This window comes from Ochotona curzoniae, unplaced genomic scaffold (genome assembly GCF_017591425.1).
Source record: "Ochotona curzoniae isolate NIBS_2020 unplaced genomic scaffold, NIBS_Ocur_1.0 contig_3498, whole genome shotgun sequence".
NCBI classification, from domain to species: domain Eukaryota; kingdom Metazoa; phylum Chordata; class Mammalia; order Lagomorpha; family Ochotonidae; genus Ochotona; species Ochotona curzoniae.
Genome location: NW_024465885.1, coordinates 21271316 through 21291615, shown reverse-complemented (window position 1 = coordinate 21291615; position 20300 = coordinate 21271316). Strand labels below are relative to the sequence as shown.

At 38.3% G+C, this 20300-nt stretch overlaps 1 protein-coding gene across 2 annotated transcripts in view; it reads left to right on the top strand.

The window, feature by feature from the left end:
- The first annotated feature begins 329 nt into the window (after positions 1–329).
- The window catches only part of CADM2 (cell adhesion molecule 2), a 954869-nt gene continuing 934898 nt past the window's right edge, over positions 330–20300 (top strand). Inside the window, exon 1 of one of the 2 annotated variants that reach the window (XM_040980623.1) lies at positions 330–635. In XM_040980623.1, the coding sequence (XP_040836557.1) occupies positions 575–635 (61 nt within the window). In that variant the 5' untranslated portion in view covers positions 330–574. The remainder of the gene's footprint in view (positions 636–20300) is intronic. The other variant, XM_040980622.1, reaches the window with a different exon arrangement.

The window sequence follows — 20300 nt, the reverse complement described above, 5'->3', positions numbered from 1 at the left end:
CCGGGAGCCGCCTCCGCCAGCGCTGCCGCCGCCTCCCCTCCCAGGACCCCCAGACACCCCGGGCGCCAGCGGCGGTGCTGCCTGCTTGCCCTGCCCCTCCCCTCCGCGACCTACCCGCTCCTCGCAGCCCTCGCCCGCACCTTCGCCGCCAGCCCGGCATCCCTGCGCCACCTGCTCCGGCAGCCCCGGCGGGCTCCGGGACTTGCTGAGCGCGCCGAGGGGAAAGCCAGCGCCAGACCCGTGCCTGCCAGACGGGCTGTCGCGGCTGCACCAGCAGCAGCTGCACCACCAGCAGCAGCAGCAGCAGCAGGAGGAGGAGGAGGAGGAAGAGCAGCAGCAGCAGAAGAAAACTATTTCGTCCACCGAAATCCCCGTTCTGCGGGTACTTGGCCGCTGCCGCTAGTGCTGCCTCCGAACCGCGTCCGCGGGTTCGAACCACCGCAGCGGCGGGGACTGTGGGTCCGGCGGGCGCCGGCCCGGAGCAGAGCCCAGAGGAGCCCTGCACTTGCGTGCCCCGCTCACCAGCATCTCCTAGCCCCTCGTCCCTGCCCCGAGACCCTTAGAAAAGGGGACCATGATTTGGAAACGCAGCGCCGTTCTCCGCTTCTACAGTGTCTGCGGGCTCCTGCTACAAGGTAATCCCCGCCCCGCCGCGGGGAGCATCAACTTCACGCCCATTCCCCATCATCCCCGTTCCAGCCCGCATTTCCACTGTCCCCCTTCCAGGCTGCCGGGCCCCGGCCGCCCCCTCCCCCTACTCCCCGGTGCGGCAGGGGGCAGCGGCCGCGTGCGCCAGCCCCAGGCGGCGGAGCCCCGGCTCTGCCCTGCCAGGCGGCCCCGGACGCTGCACCCCTCGCCTTTTCATTCACCTGAGCTTCCTCCGTCTCACTCGAACCCCACCGGCAGCAACTCCCACCCCCTCCCCACCTCCCACGCCTCGGGGCTGGCAACTTGTGCCTGCTCTGAACATCCCACCCTCCGACCCACCCCCATCAGCCACCTCCTGTATCACGCTTCTGACCGACCCTCTCCATCTCCTGTCATCTTTTTAACCTCCCCCTCTCTCGGGTCGCCTTTCCCCGGTCTCCCGTTCCCATCACGAGCCTAGCCCTGTGTCTTTAAAAAGTGTGTGAGAGCCTGGGAGCGAGCTGCGGAGACGACAGGAGCAGCAGCAGCAGCGGCGGCACCGTGTGCATTGCAATAACATCCCGGGGGTGGGGGTGTTGTGAGACGTGTCATTCACCTAGAGAGAGGAGACTGTGTCTGGGATTGAAACAAAAAGAGAGAGAGAGACGAGAGACAGAGACGAAAAGAAAAAAAAAAAAAGAGAGAGAGAAAAGAAAAAAAAATTTAAAAAAAGGAGAAAGAGAGGAAAATGCATGAATGAATAAACCCAGGAATTTTAAAGAAGAGGAAAGAAGGGACAGATTAAAAGACTTATACCGACTTTATCAGTGCATCGACTTTTTATTATTCAATAGGTGTCGTTTTCTGTCTTGCTCTCTGTCTCTTTTTAATAAAGCAAGGAATGCATGCTCCCAGCAGTTACTTTATTTCCAAGGTGTTTTCTTTTAGCCGCTTTCCCAGTGCATTCCCTCTCCGCCGCTTCTCTCCGTAATTAATATTATCCTTTCACGTGAAATGTAAGAACCCCTACGACCGCAGTGGAGGGAAAACCGCACAAAACTGTGTTGTCATGCAAATCACTGGGTCAGGATGCTGGGTGGCTGAGCAGCCAGGGTGCACTTCTTCCCCAGACCCCCTCTTTGGGAAGAGGGAGCTGTGTAGAACGGGAGGACGCTGCTGATTATGAAATACATAGCAGTGCATGGAGTAGGAGCGCGTGGGGCGAGGGCACTTTTGGGTGGTGGTGGAGGAGACAGAGGCGTGCTAGGGCTGGGCGGGCAGAGGCTGCACGGCGGAAGATTGTTGCTTTGAAGAGAGAAGTGTGGGGATGTGGCTGGAGCGTGAGAAAGAGGGAGGATGGATGTGAGATGATGGGCGGTAGATTTTTTTTTTTTTTTTTAAGCTAGGTGAGTCTTGATTTCCTGATAAATCTTTGCCCACCTTTCACCCTTCTGTCATCGTTTGGGTATTTGCAGAGGAGAAATAAGTTGATCAAATTAATTTGTCCCTGGGTAAGGGGATTTGAAAGTAAGACACACGTAGACCCGAAGGCGTGCAAAGCCCAATCGGCCTTTGGGGGATTTAAATGAGGTCAGTGAACCGTCTTTCAGCAAGTTCTTGGAATGCATCCTCACTCCGACCGACCCTAAACGTCCTCTGGACTATGGAGACCAAGGACCGCATTTTATTTCGTGCATATTTATGAATGTAAAAGAAAAGATGATGGGGCAGAATTTTCCTGAAATAGCTAGCCGACCAGGCAGAGGCGATTTCCTGGAATATTTTGCGGAGATTCTGTGCATTTTACGTTGGATGTAAATTTCAGATGTCATGTGCCAGAACCGCCGAGAAGGCAGACAGCACATTCTGCCTTGCTTACGCCGCCTGGTCCCATTTCCCACAGCGTACGCCCCCACCTTCGCCTAACTAACCCGGGTGGCTGACACATTACTTGGGTTTCAAATCCGTGCTGAAACATCCTCCCGGAGACCCTAGTTCACCTTTCAGTAACTTGCATTTCTCAGCTCCGCTAAATGTGTGTCTGAGTGTGTGTGTGTGTGTGTGTGTGTGTGTGTGTGTGTGTGTGTGTGGTGTGAGCGCGCGTGCGCGCGCCGGCAAGCGTCGGGTAGGGGGAGAGTGATGTGGGGAAATCAGTTAATTTGGTGATTGTAATGAAAATTCGACACCGCTGGATGCGTTTCCTCTGCCAATCTGTGTGTGCTGGCCCCGGCCAGTCATTGCCTACACTGCTGGGCTGGTGCGAGAACATTATTTATTATAGAGCGTGTGGGCCATGCACTGCACTTGGGGGTCGCCTCCTCTCTTCCTTCAACGTTTCCCTGTGAATTGTCTATTTTGCACTGCAAAATAACTGTCTACTGGTGCCTCTCTCTCAGCCTGGAGGAGGATTTACTCTTTCTTTACCCAGAGAGATTCCATCAGCACTATTCAGGGCATGGGTCTCTTTTTATTGAGTATGTAAACCCATGATTAAGACAGTGCTGCTTTTCACAGCCGACTGGAGGGAGGAGGAGGAGAGCTGGGGTGTGAGTATGGCAGGGAAAACGCACCACTGCATCCAGCAACACTAGCATCAGGTCCAAATAAATAAGTCAGCATCCTGCACAGCGTCCAAGGCAAGAACATCAGTCCAGGAATGTTTGTGTACTTGTGGACATTTGAGATCAAGCCATTTGAATACACTGAGATGGAGAATACGATTTTTTTAAGGGGGGGGGGGTGCAAGGCATCACTGGATTGCCTTCTCATGTTTATGGCTGCCTCACATTTATTAAACACTGCTCCACTGACACATCACACTTTGTTGATATTGTCAGCTCTTGCTCAAACAAATTGCTCAAGCCTTTCTTGTTTCACCCTTGGCTGAAAACATTTGCTTTGGGGGTTCAGATTTATTCTTCTCCCACCATCCTACCTTTTCGTGAGGACTTGGCTAGATTATAAAATCTAAGCGTTTTATCTGCTAGGCACAGATGAAATGCTTAGTAGGTATTGCTGTGTGCAGGGAAAGAGGGGTCGTGGGGAAACTGTTGAGCAGCTCCCTTTGAACAGGGCGAGTCGGCTCTGCCCGGAGTAGTTATGACTAGGCAAATACTACAGTCAATAGCTTCTTGTTTTTAGTTCTAACAATCCTGGAATGGGATCTTGTCACGTAAGCAATGCTAATCAATTCATGTATCACTTATATTACTGTTCCCTTTTTCAAAGTAGACATTATTCATACACAAGACAGTCCATTCGAACATATCTTCTCCCGGTTTCTGTGTGTAATTCCGTGTTTTACATTGCTACCAATTTTTTACCTTTTCTGGGAAGCAAAATCAATTTTCTGGCTTGTTAATATGTACAGTGATAAGTCAGTGGTGAGAATCGAGTCAATGATAAAATGAGTTTTTGTTAAAAAAAAAAAAAAGCCTTACATCAGCTCTGTAACATCTATCAGTTGGGCCTCAATAAGTCTTTAGGAAATGAATAATAAGAGAAAATAAGCAAATGTTTCTGAGCAAAGATTTATTTCTAACCAGAGTGTAACTTTGAATGTAGACTACACAGATAACAAAATTTGATTCAGTGCAAGCTACAAGGTATCTCTTGTTATTTTGCTCCAAGGTAGAAGCAAACAGAGGGATTCTGGAGTGAGGGCAGAGGACACATTAGAAAAAGGCATTTCCTCAGAGTGAGGAGTACGAAGCTTGCCACCTGTAACTAAGACTTCTTGGCTTGGCTGGAGTGTAGATCCAGTTCAATTGCTTCCTTTCGCTGGAGCTGTGCACTTTTCCATGCCTGAAGGAGCTGTGCAAAGAGGCAGAATGTCCTGTGCAAAACATGAAAAACTCCTTGAAAAGGCAAAAGAAAAACAAAGGGGGAGAGGTGAGGACAAATATAACAAGAAATAAACCTACAGGGAGACGTCTATTTTTTTCCTCACATACTTTTCTTTTTGTAATAAGCTTTATTAAAAACAACCACAAATCCCATCAAATGCAAATGACAGGCATTTATTATTATTGCCATGGAAAATTATGATTAAAATTTCATAATATTTCGTAACAATGAGCTTCATGGTGGAACTCAGTTGGCCATATGAGTCATGAAGTTTACCATATTTAGAGGGAACAGTGAAATATTTAGCCTGATACAGTCCTAGTTCTTTTACACGTGAGAGCTTGGGCCTTGCCACACTTGTTTCTTATACCAAATGTTTACACATCCCTCCATTTTTTGCTGAACAGAAACTTTGAAAAGTAATATCTGTGCTTAAGAGCTTATGGCTATTATTTAAACAATCATATTTCAAAACACTTAGTGATTCGAAAACATCACTGTAAGCCTGAGAAAATTTTGTAATAATTTTGTATCAAGATGTGGATGCTTAACTTCTAACTCTGTCTTTCCCCCATTTCTGCAACTGTTAAAATTTGTGGGAACTTAATACGGTAAATCAAAATTTTATCTGAGAAGCCGTGTGTGACTTATCTGGAAGATCAGAACAGTAAAAACTATCTGCCCTGTATTTAAATAGCAAGATACCACATTTTGTGAGAAAAAAATTACTGAAGTAACTTATAAAAGTAAAATAGAAGGCCCAGGGTGACAGCTTAATTGCTAAATACTCCCCTGCAACCACTGGAATCCCACACGAACACCAGTTCCTGTCCTGGCTGCTCCACTTCCCATCCAACTCCCTGCTTGTGGCCTGGGAAAGCAACAGATGATGGCCCAAAGCTTTGGGAACCTACACCCACAAAGGAGACCTGGAAAAAACTCCCGGCTTTAGCTCTGCTTTGCCATTGTGGCCACTTGGGGAGTAACTCAGTGGATGGAAGATCTGTTTTTTCTGCCTCTCTTTCTCTCTGTATTTCTGCCTTTCCAATAAAAATAGATTAAAATAAAATAAAATAAAAGCAAAGCAAAATGGAGCTTCAAAAATGTATAGTGACATCCCAGGCATGCACTTGAAAGTGGCTTGGAATCCATATTAAATATGAATTTTTTCTTTACAATAGAGAGTCTATAAGCTATGCCATGAACAAGACAAGTAAGATGTATTTATCATGAATCATCTGAGGGGATTTACTAGATTTGTAACGTAGGCTTTCCACCATGCTCATGTTTTATTTGATGGCATAGGTTGAGGAAGTTATAAAAAGGAAAATCACAAAAAAGCAGAATTCCCAAGTTGATGCCAGAAGCCTTTGTTGATCTGTGAAATGTTGATTGGATGATCTCTTCTTCAAAACTCAACTGTCCCTTTATTAATAGCAAAGTAAACAGAAGTTTCCTGTGGGCAGCTCCAGATCCTTACATATATACATGCGATTTCCTATCCTTATTTTAGTTGATGCATGATAACTCAAGTTAGGAATAATACTTATTTAGATCTTATATGTGAACCAATTTTGAAATTGTGTAGGCCTGTTTTGATTCATGAAATAGATTTCCTACAGAAAAGTATAAAATAAATGTTCTTGATATGCATACTTAAATAATTTCAGTCTGATTAATCATTCTTAAAATGTTTTCTTTTTCATGATTAGAAATCTCAGTTTACATCTGATTACATCATAAACTCCTTCCACAAAAAAAAAAGAGAGACATAATTTGAATTTATTGACTTAACCTAAAATTCTAAAAGGACAAGTTCATTGCCAACATTTTATATGAAAATGTCAAGCATTTTTGGAGTGTAGTTCTGTCATCTCAAAAAAGGCATCTTCTGCAACTTCCTTCTGTAAAGAGGTGGGTGAGGATTAACCTGGAGCTTCTGCAGCTGAAGCCCCCGGCTGTGTGAGGATGCAAATGGCAGCAGCCTGAAGTGCTCAGCCTTGCCACACAGCCTCCCAGGAAAGCAGTCCTGTGGCAGGGGAATAACATGGGAAGTCTTTTCGTGGTTTGTAGTAGACCTGAAACATCCTTTAGCTTTTTATAACCAGAAATAATGCAGAATGCGTGTAGTCACAGGAGCTCACAAAACAGCAAACAAGAGAGCATTATCTTTTGCTTAAAGATGAATAAACTCCAATAGCCTAAGCAACATTTTCGTCAAATGAATGAGGAACATTTGTTTTTCTTGAAAACTATCAAAACACGATTCCTTTAATGAAGATGAATAGCAAAGTTAAAATAGCATTTCAGTGCAATTATTTTAGATGTTGGGCCAAAAAAAGTATTAGTCTAGAACCTATTCTATCATCCTACTCTTCCTTTAGTGAGTATGCAGTAGTCGGTTTCTTGGTCCTTTGTTTGTTAGACATTTCCTGGATCATGAGAATACCGTGCTATTTAAAAGGAATGAAAACTAACTATGGAGACTCTGCTCAGATAGCTTATTTTGTGCCACTAAGTGGAATCCGTTGTATGTCTCATCAGTAGAAAATATTTCTTCTCTACACTGGGCTTCTTATAAAAACACAAGAGTCCTGAATCTGTTGTTATTTACAGACTTCCATGAAAGCCCATGGGATAGAAATAACTGAGGTAGCTCTTCTTGTTTTGATGCCATTGCTGCAGAACCAAATAATGGGACTGATTATGTACATTGATTTTCATTAAAAGAATGAATTCATTTGGTCCCATTAATGTGTTCAGTGTGTTTTCCTAAACAAATAATAAATTGGGATAATTCAGAAATCTGTTGTCTATTTAAAAATTAAGAGCGCAAATATTCTGCCTAATTAGGTATCTTAAGTAGGACCACGAAAGTCAGAGATACCATTAGGCAGAGAAAACGTTCTTTAGACACAAGTATCTAAAATGTGCAAGTAGATAAATATTCAAAATATCCCATTATTTTTGATGGATGTTTTACTCATTTTGTGAAAAACCCAAGTTCAGATTTCCAGCATGATTTATAAAAGATGGGGTAAAGTTTACTTATTTGGCTTGCATCCTTTATTCTCTTGGAATGAACCTAGGGAGTACATGTTTTAGAATGGATTTTTGGTCTGTAACAGCGATTCACTTTTGTCCTTAACAACACACAAAAGGTTTGCAATTTCTGAAATTGCACTAGAGTTAGCATTTATTCTGGCTCTTCTTTTCTGATGAAGCTGAGCAATGAGAGCCTTTCTTACTTGAATAGATAAATACTCAGACTGAAGCCATAAGATCTTAGAAAGAGAGAGCTGGTTATTAATTATTGACATTATACTTTAGGAGTCTTTGAAGTAAATATTAGCATGGTCATTATTCAACATCGGGGATGACTGTTTCTGAGTCAGCAGATAGTTTTCATTTAAATATTTTAGGTATCTGTCAGCATTCTCATTGCTGACAAGGAAGCCCCTGACTAGTCAGAGTTATTTTGGGTATTCTGAGTGCTGGATACTGACGTCATTAGAAATTGAGGAACATTAAGTCTTAGCTAAGTGCAATCAAATAGTGAGTCATTTAATTTTGCAGTATGAGAAAGGAGAAGTCCTTTAAGAGGTTAAATTGAGTGCCCAATAGCTTTACATGGTGTGTGGTAGTTAATTTACAGTACGGGGGCATTATTTATATAAAGTTGTCCTTGGGAAGAGAGTGAGAAAGCACCTTTCCTGACAAGGATGTGCTGCTGACTGCTAAATGTACAGCTGTTATATAAGTCAGTGTAATTTATAAAGCCAATTAATTTTGTTCTTGCAAAAAAAATATTTTTAACTTCTGTGTTGAAATTCTATTTAAAAATGCAGATTCCTCTCACAATGCTTATTTGAATATCAAGGCAAACATTTATAGTGTGTGAAGTATGTTTTTACTTTGTTAGCTTCATGCTTCATATGGCTCTGCATTCCACCACTCGAGGGGAGGATGGTTAGTAGTGAAAGTGGACTGTCCATGACGTCTGTGCATACTGTTCATTCTTACGGTTCTTATGTTGTGGTTTCAAATCTGAAATTGTAGTTTGGGGTGGAAATCACAAGTGATATATTGATAAATGAAATATTTATAGTTAAAGGCAAATAAAAGATGTACAGGATGGACAGTGAACCTCTGATTAATTGCTTTTCCTTTATTGCCATTTTATATGCTGAAGTCTGAATAGTAACTCAGCTTCCTTTCTACTCTCCAGGAATATAATATTCCCGCTCCACCCAAGTTCTCCCACCAGTCCCCAACCATACCATAGTTCTGAAAGACCGATTAAAAGAAATTAATGAGGAATGAAGACTAAGAAAGGGAGTTTTCTTAAATGGGGTGTGCTGTGTATTTATAGATCTGGTAGCAGTAAGCTCTCAAGGTGCATACCACAGGGTTTTGTAAGGAAAAGTCTGCTATGTTGTGGGTGTAGTTGTTTCTGTTACCATTATTATTATGTATTTTGAGAGTTCCACCTCCTTACTCTTCTAATAAAAATGGCAAAAAGAGGAGGGAAGGAATGTGAGTCAGCCAGCCAAACACACATAAATGCCTGGCAAAGCCAACTGAATTAGCATATGCTAGGGTGACTATTTCCCTCTGTTACATAATCCCTTTTTCTAAAGGAAATCAGCTCTCACCCTTAACTCCTTCAGGAAGGTGGAAATTCGCTCACTGTTATAGTTTTATTTGGTTTCATTTATTTTCTCGGCAGTTGTGTAAACCATCTCTTGAAGGGTTTTTATGTCTAACTCTTTTTTTCCCCCTTCTTCAGTCTTGCTGTACACAAATGTTCCATTCTGTGCCCAACTTCAGGATTCAAGAATCAACTTTTCTATAGCTTTCACTGAGAGGATCTAATTAGCATTTTAGTCTCCCTGTACTCATGTGCAGCTTTCTTTAGAAAATGTATGAGTTCTATGAGGTTCCCCTAAGGATTCATAATACTCTAGTTTGTCACATGTACTGTGATATTCAGTATGCCTTAATTATGCACGTGTTCTCATTGCAAAGCCTTTTCAGGGATCATGTGGGCTAGAACAGGGGTCTAGCTGTAAGTTGACTGTCATGTATTAATCTGTAGGTGGTATTCAGAAAAAGATGTTTCTAAAGGCAATTATATGTCTGTGATTCCAATGTAGCAAGCTCTTACTGTACTCTGTACTTACTAGTTACTCTGGCAAGGCAGAAGTAAATTCTTCATTGTGATACATAATACAGTATCTGTTACTTCTAAATAGTTCTTTGCTCTGGGAATGAGCTAAAATAATGAGGGAAAATGTGTATCCCTTATCCTGAATAGGGATTGTTCCTTTCACTCCATCAAACAAAAAGAAGAATCAGAAATTGTTCCAGTGTCAATGCTCTATTCCCTAACTAGCCCATTAACACATTTCACTGTGGTGAGATCTTCAAGTTTGGCTGCTTATTATTTGGGGCTGTGGATTTTTAGATAGTTTTAATTGCCTGCAATCTTCATAGACTGCCAAATGTCAATCTATTGCCAATTTGAGACATAATAGTTTCAGATTTTTCTTTTTCTTTTTCTTTTGGTACTTTATATGTTAGATTGTTGTTTATGTGATTTGAATAACTGAAAATACAGAGGAACATTGAGCTCAAGATAGAGGAAAGAGTTTTGTTTTGTTTTTTCAAGAAGATTTCCTCTATGAAAGAATTGTTAGCCAAATTGGCTCCTTTAGTATATGTCATAATTTGTTAAGAGGGATATTTCTCTATATTACATCAGTTTGGGAGTGTACATATATTAATTTTCAAGTTTAATTAGTTTAATTAATGTGTGTACCTTTGTTTTGTCCTATTAGAAAATTTGTAATTTGTAAGTAAATAGACACTTTTTCCCCTTTCATATAGGATTGCTCACAATGAGAAGTATTTTATGAATTAACAAAGTACTTACTTTTATTTTTATTATTTTGCATAATTACATAGCTTCTGACTATATTATTATTGCTGTCGTTGTCTGTCCTTAGGATCAGAATCCTATGTTTTCTTTTAGTAGAAAAAAAAATGACACTTGACTTGTGGTGATTGTTTTAAGCATTCATATCTTTTTAGTTCATGATCAACATAAGGATTCCATCTATTCTGTTATCTGTGTAATGTGTATATTTGTATATTTTAGTTACAGCATTTTGAAAGTTCCTCATTTACATGTCAGCTCCTCTAGGTTACAAAGTCAAAATGTCAGTCTTCATTTTATTCCAAGTGCTTCATTCCCCATATGGTCTTGCGATATTTTTTTTTTTTTTGGATATTTTCATTCCTCTGATTCATTAGTTCCCTTCCAGTACATTTAATCTTAACACAATTCTTTGATTGAATCTCAGTAATATCTAAGTATTTATGTTACAATTGCCAAAATGCCAATAAGATACTCTAAATGGAATAAATATTTTCAGTGACTTTTCCTTTATATGTCATCTACAGGGAAATGCTAAAAATGAATGCTAAAACACAGAGGATTCTAAATAATTATGTAAGTCACAAGAGTGTAGATTTGTTACTTTCAATCATGACGGTCATTTTCAAATTTCCTCTTAAAATATTTGTCTCAAAGCCTTGAACCTTTCTGGTTTTATCAAGTACCTTAACCCTTTATCTTTTTGCTAGTTAAAAAGAAATCTGTCTTTTCCCTGAGTATATTCTTGATGATTACTTCGGTTAAATGTGAAGCCGCATCATCACATTGTTCGGCTTGGAGAAGCTGACAATTTCAGATAAATGTATAAACGAGGAGGAATTACCAGCTGACCTTGATCCACCAGATTATAAGTACCCACTGACCTGCTTTTGTTATTGCCAAGCTACAGATGGGTTTCCTGATTAGTCATTCACATAGAGATTCAGAGTACATTCCTCCTTGTTAACTGACAGAGATTCTATTTTGTTCAGAAAGCCTTTAAAAATGTCCTAAATATTTTTGTGTTTGTTTTCTTTTATGCTTAGTCATATGTCTACAAGGGAGGACACATGTTTGGTGCATTTGGATTTGATTTATTTTTCTTTTTGCATTTGAAAGACAGAAGGAAGTAGCATGAGAATATTAATTACTTTTTGAAGAAAATTTAAATATGGTTTTTGAGCATCAAATATCAAGGCAAAAAAAGCACTTAAACTTTATACTGATGATATTTCTACATAAAGTATTTTAAGAATGCTTTCTCTAAAATGTCCCAGTGAAATGTAGCTTTTCTTAAAAGTCACACAGTTTTTCTTCACATTTTAAAGATAGATTTCCCCGATGTCTCTTGGATTTTTGACTGCTTCTTGAATTTCAGCACTTGAAAGCGTGTTATTAACTAGACTACGTTAAGATCCACCTGATTCCAAGTGCTGACATCACTCCGTCATCCAACTGGAGAAAAGTACATTCAGCAAATACGTATCCACAGCAGGTTAAGCTGCTCAATTTGTTAAGGGTTATCACCACTTGATGGAGTTGATATTAGGAATTATATTCCTCAGTACCTTCTATTAGTTCTTATGGTCTTGTTTCATGTCAAAGCATGGGAAGTCTGTGTGATGCAGAAGAAAAGCCATTCTCTAACGTAGCTTTTGTAGCCCTTAGGAGAGAAACTGAATAGCTGGGGAGGAGATTTTATGGGATGTTCAGTTTTCCTGAGAAATTATTTTATTGCATTACTAACTGTTCATTATTTTAAGGACATACTTTTCTGTGTGTGGCTTAGTGGGACACGCATGTCAAGTGTTTTATGTTTAATCACATGGCTTCTGAAATGTGAGGATGAGTTAGCATCATTTGTTTCAACACTTTTAATCATAACGAATCAATAATAGAAACAATAATAGATTTTTAGTGTAGTAGAAGAAGAAAGGAGAGTGGGTGTTTACTGCCAAGGTAAACTTGCTTGCAGCCTGCATTTGATTCCCAGTTCCAGCTCCTGACTCCAGCTCTCTTCTGAGGCTCACCCTGGGAGACAACAGTGATGGCTCTGCTACTTGTGTTTCTGCCAGCAGTGTGGGATGTCCGGATCCACAGCCTGACTCCAGGCGTCAGGCTTAGCCTTGGAGGACATATAAAGAAAAAAGAGCAGATATAATCTCTGTCTCTCATTCATGTGTTGTCTCTGTGCCTACAGAAATGATATATATAAAGCAAGAAGTGCTTGTATATATTATTTAGAACATTAAAGCACTTCAGGCCAACATTCTTATCCAGAGGTACCAAACTGAAAGCAATATCCATAGTAATTATTTAAAGAATATTGTTAAAATTTGTTTTCTTATAGAATAACATATGGCTTTAAAAAGTTTTGTATGCAGTAACATTTACAAGTATGTTTCAAAACGTTAGGTAAAATTTGTAGCAGATAGTTTCATGTTCACTGGTTTGCTTTCTGCTTTATTATTAGTATTTTTAATCTAGAAATGCTTTGAGTATGACTAATGGTGTTGTGGAACTTCTGTATACGATTTCACCTCCATGGCCTAACTAAACCAGACGTTGCTAACATGATAAACAGTCCATAATTTTTGAACAGTGTGACGGAGGTCACTGGCGTTAGACTGATTTTAAGTTGTGTCTTTTTACACACTTTTATTGAATATACAACTGTAAGCAAGCCACAAAGCACACATCCTAATGGGCATGACAGTTAGAGTGATAGTGTCACTCTAACTGATGTCTTTAAAGTCTGCTGCAGCAACAAGACATACACTCAGAGTGAAGAAACTTCAGTCGTCATTTAGACCCTCATCCCATGGTAGTAGAGGCGAAGAGCAAGCCAGTTCTCTTGCAGTTTGGTTTCTTCATCTATTGATTAAAAAATCGAAACAAAATTCATTTTTGGCTCTTTGTTGTAGAGGCATATTATGAATGATTATAAACAAATGACAGCTTTGTTATACTTTTCCACATTACAATATGTGTTTTCTTCTAAAAAAATTACTTTTTTTTTTCTTTTTGGTAAGTGTGCGGGGAGAGAGGGAGAAAAGCAGAAATTTTCTAGACTTTGAGTCACAGAATGGGCCAGACTGAAGCCAAGCGTGCAGGTGCTCTCCTACAAGTAACAGGAACCAAGAACTTGGGCTATCATCTCTGCCTCCAGGAAGTACATTAGCAGGAATCTGGAATTGGAAGTGGAGCTGGGTTTCAACCAAGGCTAATGACTATAGGATATGGCATCCCAAGAACCTGGTTGGCCCAAAGCCCACTGTAATTCCTGCATCAGTAAAATATACCACAGAAAATATTCATTGCATAAAATATTTACATATGTACAGTCTATCAGTGAGCTTTATAAATAAATTTTGTAAACCTCACTCTGAGTTTACACATACATATTTTTCTCATTAAATTGCATACATAGATCAGTTCTGCAGGATTAGAGAATTGTTACCCGGTGTGTGGCTTTTGTTTCTAAGATGTGGACTGGATTAGTTTCTCAATTTTAAGTTCAACTTCATTTTTTTTCTGCATTTAATGTGCATATGTGAAAATTTCCATGATGATCTCACTCTTCACAGCCTTTGGTTTTCTTAAACATAACTCACTGTTTCAACAGTAAGTCTTGGATGGTGGTGTTGTAAATGCTGGATACACAATTGAACAAGCTAGACATAACCTCTACCCTTTTGGAGCATGCAGTCTGGTGGTAGACACAATCAAATAAATCAGGAAATGTAACACCATAGGACTTTGTTCTAAGTCACCAATAACACTGAATTTTCATAGTAATATCATTTCAATGGCAATAGGACATGAATATATCAATGAAACTGCAAGATCACTGATTTAACAACAAGGCAGTAAACCTCACTGGGGTTTTAGGATTTTTTATTTAAGGTGGATTAAAGAGCTCTCATATGTTTCAGTCCTTTATCCGGTAAACATTCTCAGTATGATGCCGGCTTCTTCTTTTTTTTATTTATTAATGTGACTTGAAAAGAGCTGACAACTGAACAAGCAATATTCAAGCATGCACTATTCTAACTGATTTGTTCTAGAGGATAATTCATTTAATTTCATACAGACCCAGTGGGCCAGAACAGTAGATGACCAGGTCAGCAGAGGGAATGTAGAGGAGAAGAGGTCTGTAAGAATCCATGTAACAAGCAACAATATTTAGTTTTTTAGAACTGGAGTTCTGCTTGAGCAATTCTGGCGTTACCGGTGACAGTCATTTAAGGAGCTGCTGATGCCTGAGGGAAAACACTTTTACAGTGTCCTATCTAGAAACAGTGCTCCTTGTACAGTGTCATATATATTAAAACTACATCTCTTGTTTATATTATAATACACTGCACCTGATTAAAACCTGTAATGCTGCAATACATTTTTGAGAGTTTGATTAAACGCTGTTCCTGTAAGATTTCTTTTTGTTCTCTCTGATTTGAATATGATTGAAATATTAATCACCTGGCAAATAAAGCAGGAGGATAGATGAGGAAGCCATTTAAGAACTTAAAATAATGCATTGAATTTTATATGCAGTTACTTAAAACATTGGCGAACAAATGAAAAATCATTTGAACTGGCTACAAATATTCTTGGCATCAGTATGTCACTTCTTGTCACTTCTGTTAGCATTGAACTCTGAAGATGCCAAGGTAGAAACAGTTTTTAACAAATTAAGTGTGATATTTTTAAATGCTATTACCTATTAGCTAGTATGACTATTGGAATAGATGATACACATATTGTGGCAGATAAGGCAAATCTGCTAGGTATTTTTGGTATGTAGTTTGAAAATCATAATGGTAATGGTCTAGCATATATAATTCCTCCTTTTAGAGACATTTATTCAGAATATGTACAGCAAGGCAGATATGCAAAAAATTTTCACTCATTATCTTTAACATTATTATTATTATTTTAAATTTTACATAAAGCCTTATGGCAATTTAGGTAGCTATTGTGTTACCGAAGATAATTTGCTGGAGTGCGGTTTTTATGCTGGGTGATTTAGTCTGAAAACATATTTCTTTTCAGTCAGACCTGGATATATCCATGGAAGCTTTTCTGGAGAGAACTAGGTGGTGCTATTCTGTCATCTTTGTGTCTTAGTGGCTTCTTTGGCCCTGTTCGGGATTTACAAAAACTCTTTAAAGGAATAGTACCTGAAATGAAATAGCTTTGATCTCCTAGAGGCAGTTTTATTTTTTAAATTAAACAAATAAGTTCATATGGATTTTGTATCATTGTTTTAAAGGATATTTTTGTACAGCAGCTAAAAACTTCCTTCATAATTAGTGAGGTATATCACAAATCACTACTTCCCTCATTTCTCAAACACTTAGCACATTAAATCCACAAGTCTTCACAATTTTGTGTTGCTACAGCTTCTTAAATAGTTGAGTTTGAATTTTTAATAGTTCATTTTATGTAGAGTTTGGATCAGCTTAATATGAAATGCCACAAGCATGTAAACATAAGAAAAGCATATTTGCAGTATTTGAAATGTTGCAAATTATATTTAATATTTGACCAAAGAAAGAGAAACCTTTTTTTTTTTTGAAAGAAAAATCTGTTTTCCTAATTTATTTCCCTGTCAGGAAAAGTGACTTTAATTAGGCTGCCTGTTAATCTTTTTGTGTTTTCGGATATCATTGCATTAATTGTGCCTTCCAATGCCCTTAGTGGTGCCTGATAGACTGAATTAAGGAACTTATTGAATCTCAAATAAACTAATGATAAACAAAGTCTGTTCTCTAAATATATTTGGTACCCTGGTATCTCTGAAAGTAGTTTCCTGGTAAGCTTTAAAGCTTCTTTTAGCTTTATCTACATTTTTGGAGTGCAGTAAGAAATAAATTATGGAAAAGTCATTGTACTTTTTTCCTCAAAAACTGTCTCATAATCTGTGTAAGCAAGTCCGTGTTTCTTCATCATTTCTTATTACCTCTTGTGCAGAGCATATCATAAATCACATCATTCCAGTCTCCAAAGAAACCTGGGTGTTAAGCACCTCAAGCCTTCCACCTATGCTCCTTCTTGTAGAATTACCTTTCTACATATTTTGAATGGGGAAAAGTAGTTTATATCCTCTATTTCTGACAAGATATATCCTTCTTACTGCTAGTTATATTATAGAATCTTTAGATTTTGCCTGAATAGACAAGTAAATTTTGTTTTTTTGCTAGCTTCCAAATCGTTTATCTATGGGAGACAGAATCAAGAGGAGAATTGAAAATGATTTCAGAGGATGGCATGTTCTCATGCGGACAGATGATCACAGAGATGAAGATATTCTAGAAAAACATAAGTGAAAGTAACAGTAGACTTTTGTGTTTGTGTGTACACTTCCCTAATAAAATGAAAGTTCTAAGAACTATAATGATGGAATTAAAAGAATCACAAAATGTACAAGAATGATTGTCTTTTACTTTAATCTGCCTGAGTCTTAAACATAAAAACAAATACATAAAAATTTGAACTAAACAAAACATTGGTATTCTGAGTAATGTTAAAATTATACCCTGGATTTGAGACAGTATATTCACAGATTTTCTGTATATACATAGAAAATCTGTTTTTGTTTACTTTTTGAAAACTGACATTTAGCGGAGATACTAATAAGAAGTAGTCATCTTTAATTTATTAGCCCTAAATTTGCATTATGAAAGCTAAAAAAGAGTATCAGGAGTGGTGTTTTTATTTTTTTTCAGATGATGTATTTTTAAATGCAACATACTTTATTAATTTTTAAAAGACATAGTTATTTGTTTTGATAGAGTTACAGAGAGAGGGAGAGAGACCATTCACCCACTGGTTCACTGCCCAGAGGGCGCAGTGGCCAGGATGGGCCAGGCTGAAACCAGGAGCCTCCCCTGTGCTTATAGAGGCTCAAGAACGTAAGCCAAATTCTGTTGCCTTCCCGAAGTCATTTGCAGGGAAATGGATCCGAAGTGGAGCAACCAGGACTAGAAACACCACTCATGTGTGACATCACTTTCATAGGAAGTGACTCAACCTGGTCCATGCCTATCCTGGTCCCTGCTTCATACGTTAATTAAAGCATGATAATTGGTGAGAAATATTGAAACCGTAAATTAATCTGCATCAATGTTACTCACCTCAGAAATATTTATATGCATCATTTATAAGAATATAAAACACACGCACAGAGCAAAATACTTGTAACATTGCTAAGAAGCCACTGTTTTAGAGGAAGACTTAAATGTGACAGCAGTAAGCATATCTCTGGCAATGTGTGGCTCTTTGGACCCAGCATCTAGAGTTCACCTTAAAAATGCCTTAGGGATTGCTCATACATTAAAACAGACTTTCTTCATAATTATTTTCTGGTGAAGATGAACATCTTGAACAATGCAGTGCAGCCCTTCACTGTGAGTAATCAGTGACAGTAAACATTACTCTGCTATGTCCCATTCTCTCTCCGAATGTTCCTCTGGAAACTGCTGGAAAGATTTCTTTTCATCTTGTCAGGTTTTATCAATGATGAAAGATTTATATCTCATGGATCTAAAGGTGTCTTTCCTTTAATCGGTAGACTCAAAAACACTACCAAAAACAAAAACAAAAACAAAAACAAACCCAACAACAAAAACAATAACTGGGGATTTTTATATTTCTTTTGAAATCAGAATCAGATGGCAGAATATGATGGGAAAAAAAGACAGAAAAGGAGGGGGTTAATAATTAAAATGATAAAAGCAGTAGTAGAATGGAGAGGATATGTTTCGATCTTTTGTACCTTTAATTGCATTTTTCTTCATTATACTGGTAGAAAATAAAATCTCCAAAGAAGAATTGACATGGATTTATAGCTGATGTTGGCAAATCAAGGTTTAATGTACCCAATGATACTAATATCATTGTATATGGTGAGATTTGAATAGAATTAAGTAAGGATACAGGATGGTCTTTACAACAGTATTTCAAGAATATAACTTTAGGAGAAGAACACTGGTAGTGAAGATAGGTCTAGATGATATTCAACACTTATCGCCTAAAACAATGAATAACCTTTGGTTGGAAATAGCTTCTCACAGACTGAATAGACTTCACTCTGCACTTAATATCAAACTAGGAACTTTCTAAATCTATCTGTGTTGGTTGGTTTAGATTATGTTAAGCTCTAATCTATTTTAGAATAAGTACATTAGCCTTTCAGTACTGGCGTTAATATGAGTGGAAGTGACGTGATGGAACAATTAGGACTTGTGTTTTGCAGGTTGAATCCAGGAGAAATTACTATTATGACTTTGCAGATTATAACTGTCAAATTTTCAACCAGTTTATTATTATTATTATACATTTTGATGTGACAGTGAGGAAAAATATCAAAACAGAATAGAGTTTTAAAACAGTGCAATGGCTTTTAAATTTTTTTCTTCATGAGATATTGGCTTCAAAGCAAAAAAAAAAAAAAAAACCAAACCAGAAAATCCATCAGTACATTTAATTTTTAATGTGTCAATCAGCAGGCATTTCAAAGTGAACATTTGTTGAAAAAAATGTGTAAATTTGGGAATGATATGACATGATTATGGTAGGGACAGTTTTAAAAATAAAGACTGAAAAACAATAAAGAAATCTGAAAAGTGCATCTTCTTATTTTACATAGAGTAGGTAGTGTACAATACAGTTGTAGAACAAAGCACCTAGAGATAAAATATATTTTATAATCCAAAGTAGTTTCCTAGCCATTATCTAAAACATTAGAATCACACTCAGACATGATGTATTGCCCTGTTGATTTTAGTGTGCATGGCCGACTTTTCCCAAAGGATTGATCAGTTCTGAGCGTACATAGGGAATATCCATTACTTTTCTCCCCTGCATATTGACTATGGACTGGCATAGATATGCTTTTGCTGCATTAGTGACCGTGATAGTCTCAAAAGATCATATATTGTATCATGTAAGATGCTGAATAAAAATAAAATTAATACTCATGTCTAAAATATGCCTACTTAGTAGTTACAGTTGAGTAGAGTTTGTCAAGTTTTTTTTCCCTTAGCCATGTCATGGCCCCAAATTGATGATGTGTCAATTATTATTTGAGACTTAGACTACAATATTACCGTTGCTCATTTAGAACAAGAGAATGGAAATCAGAGTAGGAGAATTTACTTCCTGAAATGCCAAGGACTACTTTTCAACATACTAATATATTTCTTATGTTATCTGCTTAACAGTGTTATTAACTTGGTACTTCAAAAATTTGTGGACAGTTGAATTAAAAGATTATTGCAAAAAGTTGTGAAATATATAACAATGAGAAGCGTTAAATATTGTAGAAAATATTTATTACAAAAATGAATGGATTTTAAAAATATTTTTTACTAAAATAAATCAATATTTTGAGTCCATATGCTATCTAAAATCTCCCTAGATGTGTGATGTGATAGTTCTTTACTGCAGAAAATAATCTGAAGTCAGGAAATTATGACTAAGTTACGTGAATAAATTAAAAACAAAGACTCTAAAAGGCCATAGGGGGAAATTTAACATAAGAAACGTGTTTTAGCAAATTTTTATGAAAGTTTAAAATAAGTTCTACTGCACTTTATATTTAAACATGATCTCATTTCAACCTTATTTAAATCTCATTTCGGAGGCAGCACAGTGTAAATGAAAAATACAAGGGATCGGGCATCAGGAATTAAAGTTCTGATTTTGACAGTGCCCCTGGCTCCCTCACCTGAGGACACAGCTCATCTCTCTAGGGGTCAGATGCTCAGAGTGTTAGGCTTGGATCATCTCCAAGGACCCTTTGCAAGGCCTTAGAATGACTCCAATTCAAAGGCTAAAGCAAAATAAGTGAATATGCTTTGCAAAAACGAGGGTATGATTATGTCTT